Consider the following 16,935-nt stretch of genomic DNA (forward strand, 5'->3'; position numbering starts at 1 on the left):
TTTGTGGACGTGGACAGCTTTTACTTTTTGTGGGCACGCTGATGAAGATTTTACTTATTAGGATGTATGTCACAAGTAATTAGGGTCAAATGTTACTTTGTATCTTTGCCCATCTGCTAGAGTGATTATTTGTTGCTTGAAAGATGTTACAATGAAAATAAGAAAACTGTTGCAATCGTATCAATATATGAGAAGATAAACTTGGCCAACTTTGGACATTTTTTGCTTGACAACGATTTTTTTGTACATTAAATTTTAAGTACAACTCAACTGTACTTACCTAATGATTGAATTTTAAAAAACGAATAAAATGGATCTGACAATCACCGTCTGATCTTTTTTTTTTTTAATTTAATTATTCATGTACCCTAAGCTACTTGGACAATACTTTCAGAACCACTGTTTAATACAACCCTCAGTTCTTCGTGCAATTTGTTTCACTATAAAAATTCCCCATCACTATGAAATGTATACTTGTTTAATGGTGGTCCCTGAAATATTACTTTTCCTCTCTCCTTTTTGTCATACCTGTTATATCGCTGGTTTTTGTTGTGTCATTGACATATGTAAAAGAGGTGTTTAAAGACACTGTGTGTAGAATGTTTGGATTTTTCACAGTTCATTCATTTAAAAACCCACAATTCATTTCAATAATATGCCCAAAAAAAAGTTAACGCACATGAACGTAGTTTTTTTTTTTTTTTCAAAACAATTTTAGGCATAGTAATTGCCAATTATATTACATTGGTGGCAGCTAACCGTACAAATCACCCTCGATCACATATTCGCGGGAATCACTGATGACAGCTTGTGCACTTATTTCATCACCTGAGGGAATATTAGAAGTGGTTTATGATGATATTGTATTTTGATTACACCTCTGCTGAAGAACTTGGTGGTAGACTTGTCAAGTGTGGTCTCTCTGAGGCGCTATAGTGCTTCAAACTTCGGTTTGTTGCACTCTATTAGTTCAACACGAGATGACACTAAATTCTTCACACTGTCCCTTTGAATAAAGAATTGGGGAAATATAGAGAACATAGATTTAATTTCAATCATTCAATTTCTAAATTATAGGATATTTATAGGTGAATTGCATCATAATTTCCTGTTTTCTTCTTCATTCTTTTCCGTGATTTCATTCTGCTTCTTCCACAACAGCTCCATCACATATCTGAGGCTTGTTTGGATTGTTTTTGATGAGCCACTCAGCAAGCCAAACCTTTTGAAAGGGAAATAGGGGGATACACATAAATAATTCTATTCAGTAGTGATGGATACATGTGTGTGACGTTACTCACACAGGGGTTGAGTGGTTTGTGTTTGCAGAGCTCAGTGAGTCCTTGGAGCAAAGTTTGGTTCACATATCGACTCAGGTATTCTTCTGTTTCCTCTCTTGTGGGAACAGTTAGAGCTACAAAAAATGTGTAGTTCAGAATGGCCTTTGCATTTAATGCAAACAACAGCGCATGCATGTGAATGAGTTCCTTACTGTTTGGGAACATGAATTTGATCTCTCGCTCCGCCACATGAAATGACTCGCTGCCATGGAGAGCGTTCTCCAACTCTGACGTGGCGTATTTTGCTCGAAGGCTGGGGGGAACAACATGGAAACGTTTCAAAAATGTCAATAAAAGGTATTAATTCAAGTGAAAAACTAAAAAAAAAAAAATGTATGTGGTAAAATGTTGATGAAACGACGTTAAATGTGTTTGGCCACTTACTTTACCTAGCTCATATATTTTGAGGGCATCGTGTTCTTTATGAGCCAATGACTTGATCACAAGGAAATTGTTTGATTGTGTCGAGTCGATTCAAATGGTTTACATAAGAGAGATGCTGTTGAGTCAGTCAAAAGACTTTAGACACAACTCTAGGCTGAATTATATTCAATAGAATTCCTATTGAAAGGAAAAAAATCAGAAGGCCATTAGATTGAAAAATAAATGTAATAAAAATAACAATCCATTGCTATAATCCCCTTAGTGAATCAGTTAAATGAAATCGAATACCAATCCATGTTCTGACATAGTTTTGTTTTGTTTGTCAGAGAGAAAAGTGATATTGAGATTTTAGACTGAAATACTTTCCACTGGATAATTGCAATTCTGAGTTGGTTTTACGAACAGCCTTCTTATGCATCATATATTGCCTTTATTAGTCCCACAATGGGGAAATTCGAGATTCGAACCCAGGCCTCCTGGGGAGACTGGGTCCTGAACGCGGCGCCTTAGACCACTCGGCCATCCTGGCAGCCAGTGTGTGCCAGTTATACCCAACAAAAAGCCAGTTTCAAATGGAACAAACCATTCTGGATGAGTTTCTGCAGCCTTGATCGGTCCAATGATGGCCTTCCAGTGGGCTATTGCGTTGTCCCGAGCCAGAGTCAAAGCAATGATTGGACCAGAGCTCATGTACGCTGTCAATTTGGGAAAGGTTAGTTTTCCATGATGTTCCGTGTAGAAGTCACTGCACTGTTCTGGACTTAATTGAAGTTTCCTCCTCTGCATGGGATGAATGATCATAGACACTTCAGTGAAATATTTAGAGATCAACACAACTTTTGATAGATCATTTCCATTATCACTGAACACGCTCAGCTTTATGGCAAGGAACCATATCATTTTAGTTTAGTAGCGTTTCACTGCTTTTATGCTTTTGATTTATTGATTTAACTGTCTTTGTTGTTGTATGACTCATTTTCCCTCCACATACAACACTTTGTATGCAGCCGTGGTTGTTTTAAAGTGCTCTAGAAATAAGGTTGAGTAGAGCCTGTTGTGAAAATCCCTTATAATAAGCGGCCAACAATATGAATTAGCCTTTTCTTGCACAAGACACCCCCTTCAGGTAATAGAAAGAAATACATTCACGTCTATATGCATTTTGACTGAGACCGACCTGTAAAATAGTGAAGCCCGATGTCAGAATGATGTCCTCAATCTCCTCACTTTTGTGAATCGCATCTGGTTTAATGATCGCCAAAGTTCTTTCTACATAAATGCGAGGGAATGGACTTTCGTCCTCCTTGCGCGTTCCCTCCTCCATCCAATGCTGTTTATTGCTCTTGTCTTCACTGTTATTGCATTCTGATAGCAGCGTGAAAGTCTTGACGGGTGGCGATTGGGGAGAAGGTTGCTTTATGACGTCACACTACGCTCGGCCCTCCGTGACCATGACGTCAGTACTTGCTATAAGATGGATCACAACACACACAGCGCAATGGTTCAGGACAATTGCCAAATAGTGGCAACAAAACGAAATCATGTCAGTGAGAAGAAGGACTTCATTTCATGATGGGGTTCTTCTGAAAGACAGATAAGTATTTCATCCACTTCCGACAGACACGAGTGGATCAACTCAATTATTTCACCAAATTTGGGATTTCTTTTTGTCATGAGTTTCAAAATGCATTTCTATGTGCTCGGTTGAGAAGAGAACAGTGTTGGGGTGTTGATTTTCCGGCTATATGGTGGTTAGGACTTTAGAAAACGTGCAGTGGGTGATAATGTAATGGGTAGTAGTGTATATATCTTAAATTGAATCATGTTTCTCTCAAACGTTTTGGAGCAATAGATGGCAATTGTTTTACGTTTGCTGCAGAGTGATAAAAGAAAACACATCAGCTTTTATTTCCATTTCCGCGCTTCAGAAGACTTTTTTATTAACACCTCCACTTTTCATTTAAAGTACTGTAACATATGACGGATGTGTTTTGTTATCCCATTGTGTCCTGCCATTGAATATCTGTGCTCAATTTGTTATTTTATATTTTATTTATAGATTTCCAGAAGTTTATTGTATATGGGGACAAATATGAGCAATAGTGTCCAAAATAATGTATTTCCCATTTATTATTACAGTAAATAAAGGTTTTATGTAGTAAATACTTTGAAATGGAAACATTTAATTTACCTTACACTACATGAATTCCAATTGTTGTGAAATTTGAACAACTTCCAAGTCAACGGCTCAACTCTGAAGTTTCCACTATATTACCCTTTTTCATCAGTCATTTTGCTTCTTTTACAAACGCTCCATCACATATTTGAGGCCCATTTGGGTTGTTTTCCACAAGCCAGTCAGCAAGCCAAACCTATTGAAGAACACAATGTAATGTTTTTAGGAACTTGAGGTCATAGAGGTAATCAGTGTTTAATTAAGTTGTATGTCTTGAATATTAAAACAAACTTAAATACTTACACGGGGGTTTAGTGGTTTGTGTTTGCAGAGCTCAGTGAGTCCATGTAGCAATGTTTCATTCACATATCGACTCAGGTATTCTTCTGTTTCTTCTTTTGTGGGAAAGACCTCAACCAAGGCTAAATATTTTGAATACAATTATAGGTTGTGCAAGTGTTGCATATAAAAACAAACAACAATGTGTGTGTGTGTAATATCTTACTGTTGGGGAACATGAATTTGATCTCTCGGGCTGCAGCATGAAATGATTCGCTGCCATGTAAGGCGTTCTGCAGATCAGATGTACCATATTTTGCTCTAAGGCTACAAGAGAAATCCAAATACACATTCATAGTAAGAAATATAAGGACTGAATGAACATAAATACTGAAAAAAAAAAAACTTCTGCTCCCATACGTCACAAGCTGAACTGCAACTGAAGGAGTAAGACTACAAAAGTCCAATTTCTCTGACTGAGCACTTCTCCTTTGCCAAGATGCAAACAATGTGCACGAAAAGCGTTTTCTTTGGCTTATGAAATAAAGGAGCTAAAACAAGACTTGCATAAAGACTAGTTAAAAATGAGTTGATAGGAGTATTGAAATGTACTGGTTCTTGCAGATCAGGAACTTACCATTCTATTTGAGTTTTTGCAACCGTAGCAGGTCCAATGATTGTTTTCCAGTGGGCTATGGCATTTTCTCGGGCCAGAGTCAAAGCAATGATTGGACCAGAGCTCATATAGGCAGTCAAGCTGGGAAATTTTTGTTTTCCGTAATGTTCTGCATAGAAGTCACTGCACTGTTCTGGAGTCATCTGCAGTCTCCTCTTCTGCCAAGATAAATTGTTTGTTACACACATACGCTCAGGGAACATTAACACACTCGAATTCGCTAAGCATTTCAATTCAACATTTAACATACCTGCAAAATAGAGAACCCCTTTCTCAGAATGATGTCCTCAATCTCCTCGCTTTTACGAATTGCATCTGGCTTAATGAGCGCCAAAGTTCGTTCTAAATGAATACGAGGAAACGAAACAGGGTCCATTTTTGCCGAAATGACGAATAAGCGGCGCCTATTCAACGTTGGTGCGGTCTCAGTCTTGTTCATTACGTTGCTTGGATACGGTAAACAATGCACATCTAGCGTCCAGGAGAAACGGGCCGAAATAAGACGGACATTCTCAGCAATCCCACGCCCTACCACCTTTGGTTTAACCCAAGAACAAGTTTCTAAATTAGTTCTCCAACTCTTATTCTCCTGTTTGGATAAACAATTTCGTGTTCCAGCTATCAATTAGCTTCTCCAGTGAAACATCACTGCCATCCAGCGAACATCACCCAAAAGGCAATAAACAGCATTTGATCACCAGTCTAATTTAAGAGCCAAGTCAAACTTGACAGCGAAACAATATTGACCTTAATAGCACACAACAAAAAATGTTCAGAAAAACTTGAAAAAAATATATACACACACACATGACAATGATCTGCTACATAGACGTTTCAAAACCGGGTGCCATTTTGGTATATTTGTACAATTCATGTTATCAAATTAAAGATGAAGTTTTTAACTCATTCACTGCCAGCCCAGGTAAGATGAATGTATTTTTTGGCTACTACATCCGTCAATGGCAGCAAAAGTTAATTTCTGGATAACCCATTTTAAAGCATGAAAACCATACACACATTATTTCAAACAGTCTTTTATTCAAAGTTGCTTTGATGAAAAGTTCTTATCGGGTTCCAATGGTAACCTGCCACACTCTGATCAGGTTGTCAGTGTAGCCAGCAAACAGAGTCTGTAGACACACACACACAAAACGGGGTTGACATGTTAATATTAATCGAAAATAATGTCACTATGTTGACAAAAAACATCCATTTGGCCCCTCAGATTTGCAGGAGTGTCACCAGTGGACATCAGAGTTTGTAGTGAATAGGAATAATCACTGGGCACCATCATTTTGACATCTGTACTGAATCAAGCATGTACCTGTCCATCAGCAGACCAGGCCAGACAGGTGCACTGCGGGGGTTCGGCCTTGCAGTTTGTGCTGATGACCTCCTGTCTCAGCTCATCCACAATAATCTTGCCCTCCAGATCCTGAGGAAATGGGGGGGGAAACTAAGTCAGGATGCACTGAAGGAGTTGGGTGTAGAGAAAAGCTTTAATTTGAAAACAACTCAGAAACAGCCTCTTTATCATCAAATAATACAGTTGGCATTGGATGTTTCATCACCGTCACACAGAGGCACTCAAAAAATAACCAACATGGCTTGACAAAGTGTTATAATATTACCCAGATCTTGATACTGGGGCCTGTGGCGGCGCACAGCCAGTATCGGTTGGGGCTGAAGCAGAGGGCGTTGATGTTGGCACCGCTGTCAAGGGTGTAGAGGTGCTTGCCCTCGTTCAGGTCCCACAGCATTGCTTGACCATCCTGAAGAGGACAAGACAAACGTATTCCAGTGAGGTTGTCATTGTACTTGGGCACAATGATTTTAAGGCCGTGCTAACGCTCAGAAACAGCCTCTTTATCATCACTGATTACACAGATGAGTTTAGACTACATCACAGCTAAAAACATTGCAATCTGAGCCACAGACTGCATGCTGAGTTTACCTTTCCACCAGATGCACACAGAGAGCCATCAGGAGAGACTGTCACTGTGTTCAGGTAACCAGAGTGGCCAATGTGGTTTGTCTTGAGCTTGCAGTTGGCAAGGTTCCACACCTTGGAGCAAATAAACAAAAAAGTTACTCATATGAATTTTGTGTAACCTTCACATGATCTAGCAGAGCCTTGAGCCTTCATAGCAAAACGTGTTTCATCAGTGTACGAAACTAAGATAATACATGCATTTTTAAAATAATCATTGGCAAAGGCAAATTGACAAACACTTTAGGTGAGCAGTCTGGAAGGAACAGCATACCTTGACCATCTTGTCCCAGCCACAAGACACAATAATGGGGTTGCTGCTGTTGGGGGAGAAACGCACGCAAGACGCCCACTCGGAATGGCCTTCATCCTGTAAGGAGGCATAACACACCGTGACTTAGCTGGAATCATTTTCCATGTCCCATGTTTGGCTTTAGTCATGAAAGACCAGCATGTTTAATTTGGACTGTGATCAGCCACCGATTCAGTTTTTTTTTTAATCAAGTATGCTACCAATTATTTCAACGAATAATCTGATAAAAATACATTTTTGCATGATTAAGAAACATCTGTACAATAAAGACAAGTGAGGTACATGTCTTATTTTGTGTCCATTTGGGACTGCCATGCCCACACAGTACATTATGCTGTCTCTTTATTTGTGTGGCTTTACAAGGTGGGGCCTGGCCTTGTAAGTGACATAAGATTGAACGAGTGCGAGAGCGAGTCACTTGGCTGCCATCATCTGGCTGACCGTTAGCCAGTCTACGTGTTGAGTGGATGGGTGTCATCTGATGTGAGCCAGTCTACGTGTTGAGTAGATGGGTGTCATTTGATGTGATCACATCTGTTATGCCTTGTTTTGTGGGTGGGGAAACCATTCTAAACTTCACGAAGGTGCCCATGTGTGTTGAAAATTGATCTACATTGTTCTAAGTTTTGGGGCATAAATTTTGCTGCAACATTTAGTTCATGTAATTTATTGGATTAATTATTGCAGCTTTATGTTTGAAAAGATATTGATATGGAAGTTTACAATGAGCCTCATCCATCTCTTAAAATCAACTGCAAAGATCTCATTTTAGCCACCCACCTGGATTGTGTACTTGCAGACTCCAAGTGTGTTCCACAGCTTGATGGTTTTGTCCCGAGAGCCTGACACAATCTGGCGGTTATCGGCAGAGAATGCCACGCTCAGAACGTCCTTGGTATGGCCAACAAAGCGGCGAGTGGTGTTGCCACTGTGGAGACATTCACAGAGGTATTTATATTGGGAATATTACGGTGCAGTCAATGTAATAATTACTGGCATAAAATGAAGACATTTTTTATTTTATTTTACCAATGACGGTACAGTGAAGAAAATTAGCGAAATCTTTGCTAAACTACACCATAATTCATGACATTTGGCCAAAGAAGCACCAACTCAATGTGTTGTCACCTTTAATTTGGCTTTTTAACAATACTTATTCCAAAAGGATCAGTTTCGACAAAGTATATAAAAAACATGCACATGGTAGTTGCACTAAGGGGAATCTAATTCAAAAGCAGTATGCAATGTTTTAGAGTTAAGGGGATTCATTTGTCGTTAATGCCGTAGGAAATTTGTGACAGTTCATGTAATGAGACATGAGCGATATCTGCAAATTCAATCAAGTGTTACCGCATTTTCACGACCATAAGGCGCACTTAAGTTTTTAATTTTCTCCAAAATGGAGGGGGTGCCCGATAATGTGGCATGCTTTGTGTGTGCACGGAGTTCCAAAATATGAAAATGTGTGACTTTGATGAGCACCTCGCTTGACTGACTTGGAGAAGTTCCTGCCAACGCACCGCTTCTATAACAGAAAGGAGGATGTGACCGAGGACAGTCTGCAGACGTTAAATGGTGAAGGGTGCGTGTAAAAGAAGACGCCATAGGAACACCAGTATGTACCGGTAAGGGCCCCATAAATTTCATCATTTTAAAACCTTTCGCTAGTGTGCATGTATGGTACAGTACGTTTTAAGGTAACATATGCTTTACCATGAGTGCGCCGTATGGATGTGTTGCATAGAGAAATAGCACCCGTAACTGACACAGTGCCTTTTAATACTGTAAATTGTTGTAAAGGAGAGTTTCCACGAAGTTGGCCATGGTTAAAGTATTAGATACGTTGAACAGTGGATGCAAATGTATCTAGGAAATAACAGATATGTAAAAGCTGAAGGTTGAGGTTAATGTATCATGTATTAGAGGCCTTTCACATTCTCCATATCACAATGTACTTACGTGCTGAGATCCCATAGGCGGAGGGTGTGATCCCAGGCTCCAGACAGGGCAAACTGTCCGTCGGAGGAAATGACAACATCGCTAACAAAGTGACCATGGCCCTTCAAGGAGCGCTGGGGGATGCCGTAATTTGTTTCTTCGCGGGTCAGCTTCCACATGATGATGGTCTTATCTGTGAGGAAGAAATACAAGAGCTCGGTTAAGTCAAATTAACATTTTAACTCAGAAAGGACACTGAAACATATTAGCCCGAAATGCTGACGTGAGGAAAAAAAATCCACTCGATATACATCAACCATATTTTGATTTTAAGTGTGGCATGTACTTCTTATTGTCGCGTCAGAGTTCGACATGATTTCAGAACTCGACCATTCTTCATTCTACAGTCGGCTACGCGGCTAAAGAAAATGGCTTCTCTCACGTCTGGCCAGTTTTGTTACTCTGAAAACAAAGCATTGCCTTACTATTAACAACAGTATACGTTTGAAGCCACTCCCAACATTAGTAAGCTTTATTTATCGCCACGACGGGCAACTTGCTAGCCGCCTTATGCTAGCGCAGCCATGTTGGCGAAACCGGCGGGGAACCTCACCTCGGGACGCCGACAGAATCATGTCGGGATATTGAGGCGTAGTGGCGATCTGGGTGACCCATCCACTGTGCCCCTTGAGGGTCCCCCTCACTGTCATCTGCTCGGTCATTTTGGCGTCGATCGGCGAAGCCTTCAATGAGGATGGATTCGGATTTTCAAAGGTCCAAGTTTACCTTATGTCCTCATCGCAGCTAGGCAGAGAGGAAAAGGAAGTTGAGACCCGGATGCAAAAACTATGAGAGAGGTGAAAACCAGCAAAGGATTCTGGGAAATGTTGACGTCGTATGTTTGACGAAAAGTAACGAGAATAATTGCTCACGCAGAAATTTTTTTTTTTTTTTTTAAACTAGTATGATCATTCATTGCGTTTTTTTGCACTAAGAAAACAGTCGGTCAATAAATCAGTAAAATTGGGAGTATATAATAACTGAAATAGGAAGTACAAATATTTCCCACACAGTATTATAATAAACTTCCCAGTAATTCATACAAATGGGGTGTATAATCTAAAACTGTGCTTCCCAACTTTTATTGGGTCATGTGTCACATATTTTACAAACAAATCTTACGGCACACCACCAAACATAAACGCCACAAACACGATGTAAACTAAAATAATGTTGATCTCCTCTCGGGATATTCACAAATTCACTTCGTGAACATTGGGCCTGTTTAAGGTAGGTAGCCAAAGCCATTATTTTGTATGAATGGCACATGGTGGATACACTGATTAGTTGTCCATTCTGCCATCTAGTGGAAGACTACTTTATTGTCTGCCTGTCACTGTCGCTGGCATAGCACAGATAATGTGAATGTAATTACTTTCAGACCAATTTATTGAATTTTGATAATTTACTGTGACATACATGATGATCCTTCACGACACACTATGCTACGGCACTGTGGTTGGGAATATTTGATCTATCATAGCTACTACATTTAATATTCATGTTTCATGACCCCTGAACTGAAAAACATGAATTGGTTGTATGTAATGTATTTTGTTTTATTTTAAGTTATTAAAGTTATTTAAGTTATTTAAGTGGTATTTCTTATTTCTAATTTGATTCTCGGAGTGTGTATTCTATTGTACGGTACACAGATTCTATGCAGTGATGTACAATGGAATCACTTTCCAAGTAGAGTTCTGTTGTAATTAACTTTCATGTGCAACATAAATGGACATTTGCAGTTAATCTGTTTGTTTTTAAACAATTATGTATTTTTTTTAATTTGCCAATGCATTATCCAAACCAATTTTCCTCAAGAGGGTTGTGGGCCAATGGAACTTATCCCAACTGTCTTTGTGTACTAGGCGGGGGACACCCTGAATTGGTTGCCAGCCAATCACAGGTTGCCATACATATTAACCACACAATTTAAGTGCACTTTTTCCACATCTACCTATATTTAATAACATTACTAATGTTGACACTTCATAATACCACAGTGCCTTACAACAACCAAAATACTTTTTTTAGGAATAAAACCTGTCATGTTTTTGATGAACACTTACGTAGGCCTACTGTGCTACTCTATTTTAATGTTGGCCTTGGTGTTGGTACAAAGAGAGCATCCAGGCTGACTTCACTTCTTTTGGCATCTTATTTCATTTGTGACCATGTGAACATTTTTACTATGAACTCTAGGCTCCACTCACTAACTTAAGTCTGCAGACCTCAGAGCCTTACTTGGTTTATAAGTGATCAGAATTTCTTTAACGTATTCAGGACGTAAACTATTTAGTGATTTATAGACCCGTGGCAGAATTTTGAAATCTACTCTCCAGCTCATTGGGAGCCAGTGTAGGGCCTTTAGGATTGGAGTGATATGTTCTGATGTCCTTGTTCTGGTCAGAACCCAAGATGCAGCATTTTGAATGAGCTGAATCTGATTGATGCTCTTTTGGGGGAATCCAGTAAGAAGACCGTTACAATAATCAAGTCTACTGGAGATAATAGCATGGATAATTTTCTCCTGGTCTTCTTGGAGCATGTGAGCATTCAGTCAGGTCAGTCTATATGTTTTCCAGCAAGTTAAAAGCTGTTTTAGGGGGTTGTTTTAGTGATTGATTTGATATGATAGTGGAAAGTCTATCAGCACCCCAAGATTTCGGACTTGGTCTTTGGTTTCTAAAGACAGTAACTCCAGGTGTTTTTGAACAGCAATCTTCTTTTCTGTATTGCCGAAAACACGTTCCTCTGTTTTGTGGTGGTTTAGCAGAAAGAAATTTTGGTTCATTAAGTTGTTAATTTGCCCCAGACAGTGACACAATACATTGATTGAACAATGTCATATTCATTTACCCCCCCCCCCCAAAAAAAACAAACAAACAAACAACAAACAAAGTAATCAAACTGTTCTGTTCACAAAGAATCTCTGCAGTGGACAAACAAGTCCAATTTTTGATTCATGAACAACTGACAGCCACAAAACAGCCCAAATTTTTCACACTAGCTTTATTTGATATTAAAAACAGAGTGGTCAGCGTTGATGTAAACAGTTCAGGCAGATGTTAACATAATTTTTCTATGATGAGGTTTTCCAGAGCAAACTATCATTACCTGTTATTGAGTCTCAAGATTTACTTTTTTAACCGGTTATACAAAAAGGGGACATTTGAAAATAGTTCGCCCCTATTTAGTTCAAATGAACTTGGAAAATTGAAATCAACATTCACCTTCAGTGTCCTTGTCATAGCGTACAGCATTTGTGTGAGATTCTTTAATAGCATCTTTACGTGCCTTAACACATTCATGCAACCAATAACAGAAAACAAATAACCTTTAAGCTCTCCGATCTCTGCACAAAGCCAAACAATACAGTCATTGCTGCAGCTGCAGGGTAAGGCTGAAGGCAAACAAAATGTGTATTTATGTTAAATCAACTCAAATGAGTATCATGTGAGGGACAAGGAAAGCATAAACCCATCGTTTATTTCAGTCAGGTTAAATTGACCCAAGTTAAACACATATTTAGACAATAATTACAAAAATAGCTCAATTCTTTTTTTTAACCAAATACACAACCAAACATTCTCACAAAGTCAACCTAATACTGTGATATTATTGGCTACAACACCAAAACAATATAGAAATTGAGCTACTTACTCCATTAAGTCTTAAAACGGATCCAACCTGTGAGACAAATTCTAGTCCTATGTTAATTGTCAGACATCCACACAGCTTCCAGTCAAATAGCAACACTTGATGTTTTCCTGTGACTGTAAGCTGGTTTAGCATTTCTGATTCACTGATAATGTTTGTATTGGTATTATATGTGATCTGACGGTAAGCTTCTCATATACAGAGAACCCTGCAAATAGAACTTCATAAGTGAATGTTTATATACAAGTAAATTGACTGGGACCTACACATCCTTCTATTTTTCTATCGCTGTGTCAGAATAGAAATTTGGCACACATAGTTGGTATTACTTGCTTTGGTGACATTTTAGAGCCTGAATATTGATAATGAAGAAAAAAAAAACAAGGTCAGCGAGAATAAGTAGTCTATGCATTTTCTTTAAAGCAAATTGCAGTCCAAGTTGTAAAAAATAGAATATTAAAACTAGAAGGTCTACTCGAACTTCCTATTTGCCATCTATTGCGGTATATGAGAAAATATTACAACTGCATAGCAATTCTGTATTATAACCAACTAAACAAACATTTTCCAACTGTCAGTCATGCCAATAAAATATTGGTTTACCCAATGTTGTTAAATATACTACTTTTCATGTAGCTCTCTTTCTATCATCTTTGTTTGTGTACATGTAGCAAAATAATTGTATTCATCCTGCATCTTTAAATATTCATGCCGCATTTAACGAAACTTTGCAAATATATAATAAGTCCAGATAAGTAAACAAATTATTCAGGCCCTGTAAATGTGTTGCAAAGACAAAATGACACCAATAACAGTCCTTTGACTGCTTGGACTAAAACCTTTTTGTGACAATTCAAACACGGCTCACAATAAGGCAGCATTACCGGCATTCAAAGGCAGTGTATGGTTACGAAATAAAACTGAATTCCAAAACGATAAGTTGGTAGACACTTGACCAAAATAAAAATAATTTAGTCAGTCAGTCATCAGTTCAATTGACTAATATTTAAAAACAAAACAAAAAAAAAATCATACAAGGAACACACAGCAGCAAGAGAGAACAAAAATGTGTTCATCTGGGATTAAATGACCATGACCAGTCACATTAAATTACACGTGGTAATGGCAGGTTTTAAGATAAATAAAACGCAACCAATAAATTGATGAAGCTAATTAGCTCCATTGAATGACGCATTCGTTTACTATGAATACTGTAAAGGCTCCTTCAAATCGGTTAATAAACATGGCAATGCATAGGAATGCAAAATGTAACAGATTTCCACTGCCACTGATGAAAGAAAAAAAAAAAATCAAAAACCTATAAAAGAGTGCTTGAAAATCTATTATCTCCATTATATTCATCCACAACATAGATTATGAAGTTAATTAGGGAAGATCTTCACTCCATAGCCAAATAAATGACTAAAATCATAACTTTCCATAAATCCTTCCCTATGTGCCAATGACGTCACATTACGTCATCAGCAAAAGCTTCCAGGAGATTGCGGAAGTGGATTTGTCGACCCCTCCAGGAGACTTCCCCTAATGGAGGATTTAAGTGTTCAGTGAGACACAGGGCATGTTCTTCTCCAAAAAGGCCAATCTGCCTCCATTCTCTCTGCCCCTTTCAGTGTCCTTTTCCCCAGCAGACACTCCCGCTCGCCTTCATGGCTGAATGAGACGCTTGCGTTTCAGCTTTTGCCTGGCCATCTCCTCCTTTCAGAAAAAAGAGAGGGCGAGAAGAGTGACGCACACTCCTTCAGCAGCCACTGCGGGGATCTATTATAGCATCCTTCAAGCCGAGTAAGTCAGACTTGGTTAGTATGGCAGTTAGACTTCAGCACACTGTGCCCGGACTGCCCTTCAAAGGAAGAGTCCCACTTCCAGTTCATTTTTTTTTTTTTTAAAGCACGTTTGGTGATTCAACATCATGGGTCTCTTGAGTTCTTAAAATACTGCAGAGCTGTCCCTGTATCAATATATTATATAAAAAAAAACGTTTATTTAAAAAAAAAAATACAAATGAAAAGGTGGTGGTAATCAGCTGCAATATATACCAAAAAACATTATGTACAGATTCCATGCTGCTGGTTAGTCATAGTCATCACTGCAAAAGAAGAATAGAGAGCAAACATACACGATTAGTTGTTTAGTAATCACAATAACATTATGATTCATTTGCATTCAACTCATTTATTCAACAGTGCCAATGTTACAACGACACGCTCACACACTGCTATGCATATAAATTATCCCTGTGTCAAGCAGTGCACTTAAGTACAATTCCCAATTCCAATGAAGTTGGGATGTTGTATAAAACAAATAAACTCAGAATACAATGATTTGTGAAACCTTTTCACAATATGTTTAATTTTATGTTAAATCTAAAGTTCAAACTGATAAATGTTGCTGTATTTTGGAAACATTCACTCATTTGAATGTGATGCCAGCAATACTTAAAAAAACAAAAAACAAAACTAGGATAGGTGCATGTTTACCAGTGTGTTACGTCACGTTTCCTTTTAGCAACTATAAGTATTGGGAATTGAGGACGCTTATGGAAACTTTGCAGGTGGAATTCTTTCACATTCTTGTTTGACGTACAGCTGCAGCTGTTCAACAGTCTGTGATCTCCATTGTCATATTTTACTCTTCATAATGCGCCACACATATTAAATAGTAGGTTTGGACTGCAGGCAAGTCAGTCTAGTACTCGCACTCTTTTACTACAGTGTTGTGTAATGTGCAGAATGTGGCTTGGCGTTGTCGTTCTGAAATAAGCAGGGGCGTCCATGAAAAAGACAATGCTTGGATGGCAGCATATGTTGTTTCAAAAACTGTAAGTACCACTCAGCATTAAGATTTGAAGTTATCCATACAATCGCAGATGCTGGTTTTTCATTATTGCACTGATAAAAATAAGGATGGCCTCTATGCCTCGGAGGACACAGCGTCCATGAGTTCCAAAAACAAATGGAAATGTGAACTCGTCAGACCACAGCACACATTTCCACTTTGAGTCAGGCCCTCTCAGATGGCCTCGGACCCAGAGAAGTTGGTGGTGTTTCTGGGTGTGGTTAATTTACCAGTATATGGCTTTTGCTTTGCATGGTAGAGTGGCGACAAACCCTGTTAAACGGAACTTCGTTTTGCTTTATATAATTTATTTGTTTGTCACATAATTATAAGATAAACATTTCTAAAATAATTTCAGAATTACACGTTGTAGAAACTTTATTTTGCATATAAGTTGCCATTTTTTTCACGCATGCGCCATGCATTCTGTGATGATGACGTCGGATGGTTACTGCCCGCGTTGCTGCTCTCTGCTCAGCAAAGCAAAACGACTGCGTCCTCGCATCAGCAAGGGTGAATGTGAAAACTGTGGTAAATAATTTAGTATCTGTCTTTGTGGTGATTTCAATTGCGGACTGGTTGAGAAGGATTCACACATCATTGGAATCAGTTTCCATGCATGTTTCATACAAAGTTCCAAAGTGATTGGATTTGTAATTTGTAATTACCCCAGTTAGTTGTAATAAAAAGGCTAATATTTTAATGGAAACTGTATATCCAGTTAGATTTCTCACCTTGTGCCAGCAGCCTGGTATGGGCAGACCATCATGTCCCTGCGTGATAACAACAACAGAAAGGTTCATTAACAAACCACTAAATGTATAGGAATTTAAGTGTTTGCTGCATTATCACAGGGGATATAAAAAGTCTACACACCCCTGTTCAAATCCAAGTTTATTTCAAGTGCCTCTGATAACCAAATAAAGTTAAGATGTTCTTGTGGGCTTTTCGTGACTTCTTTTTATTTTTTTGGTGGAGAAGCCTTAGTTTTTTTTTAGGGAACTGTTCATAATTCCCTCCATGTTGACTAAGGCCCCATTTCCAGCTGAGGAAAAGTCAAAAAGCATGATTCCACCACCACTATGTTTGCTCCCCATATGCAGATAACGCTCAGTTCATGGGGCACCATCATTTATTGGGGGCACATTGTGACATCAACATCATGAACGCGCCGATATGCACTTGACATGATGTTCAAATATCGGTCAGAACACCTGAAAAACAGGGTTGGGGCACCATCAGAATTTTCATCTGAGGGCGCCC

The 16,935-nt window shown here is 38.7% G+C and overlaps 3 protein-coding genes and 1 pseudogene across 4 annotated transcripts in view; all 4 read right to left on the reverse strand.

Annotated features, from left to right (window-relative positions):
• Positions 1-1,092: 1,092 nt before the first annotated feature.
• On the reverse strand, positions 1,093-3,139 carry nme5 (NME/NM23 family member 5). The gene is made up of 5 exons (XM_088294276.1): positions 2,902-3,139; positions 2,308-2,504; positions 1,493-1,593; positions 1,302-1,414; positions 1,093-1,222 (listed from the first exon to the last, which is right to left on the reverse strand). Exons 1-5 carry the CDS (start codon positions 3,046-3,048, stop codon positions 1,139-1,141), a joined length of 642 nt encoding a protein of 213 aa, XP_088150402.1. The 5' UTR covers positions 3,049-3,139; the 3' UTR covers positions 1,093-1,138.
• A 607-nt stretch (positions 3,140-3,746) lies between these two features.
• On the reverse strand, positions 3,747-5,241 carry LOC148338177 (nucleoside diphosphate kinase 5-like). The gene is made up of 5 exons (XM_088294246.1): positions 5,106-5,241; positions 4,817-5,013; positions 4,406-4,506; positions 4,204-4,322; positions 3,747-4,096 (listed from the first exon to the last, which is right to left on the reverse strand). Exons 1-5 carry the CDS (start codon positions 5,229-5,231, stop codon positions 4,013-4,015), a joined length of 627 nt encoding a protein of 208 aa, XP_088150372.1. The 5' UTR covers positions 5,232-5,241; the 3' UTR covers positions 3,747-4,012.
• Positions 5,242-5,873: 632 nt separating this feature from the next.
• rack1 (receptor for activated C kinase 1) lies at positions 5,874-9,944 on the reverse strand. Its single transcript, XM_088294346.1, has 8 exons — positions 9,710-9,944; positions 9,118-9,289; positions 7,939-8,086; positions 7,120-7,215; positions 6,810-6,920; positions 6,487-6,627; positions 6,180-6,290; positions 5,874-5,985 (listed from the first exon to the last, which is right to left on the reverse strand). The coding sequence occupies exons 1-8, from the start codon at positions 9,816-9,818 to the stop codon at positions 5,920-5,922; spliced, it is 954 nt and encodes a 317-aa protein (XP_088150472.1). The 5' UTR covers positions 9,819-9,944; the 3' UTR covers positions 5,874-5,919.
• A 2,683-nt stretch (positions 9,945-12,627) lies between these two features.
• The window catches only part of LOC148338179 (uncharacterized), a 118,610-nt pseudogene continuing 114,302 nt past the window's right edge, over positions 12,628-16,935 (reverse strand). Inside the window, exons 29-30 of the transcript XR_015842921.1 lie at positions 16,407-16,445; positions 12,628-14,532 (exon numbers count right to left, since the gene is read on the reverse strand). The product of XR_015842921.1 is annotated as an uncharacterized LOC148338179 (transcript). The remainder of the gene's footprint in view (positions 14,533-16,406; positions 16,446-16,935) is intronic.

Source organism: Idiotropiscis lumnitzeri, chromosome 4 (genome assembly GCF_059441095.1).
Source record: "Idiotropiscis lumnitzeri isolate Australia: NSW breed Sydney's pygmy pipehorse chromosome 4, RoL_Ilum_1.0, whole genome shotgun sequence".
NCBI lineage: Eukaryota > Metazoa > Chordata > Actinopteri > Syngnathiformes > Syngnathidae > Idiotropiscis > Idiotropiscis lumnitzeri.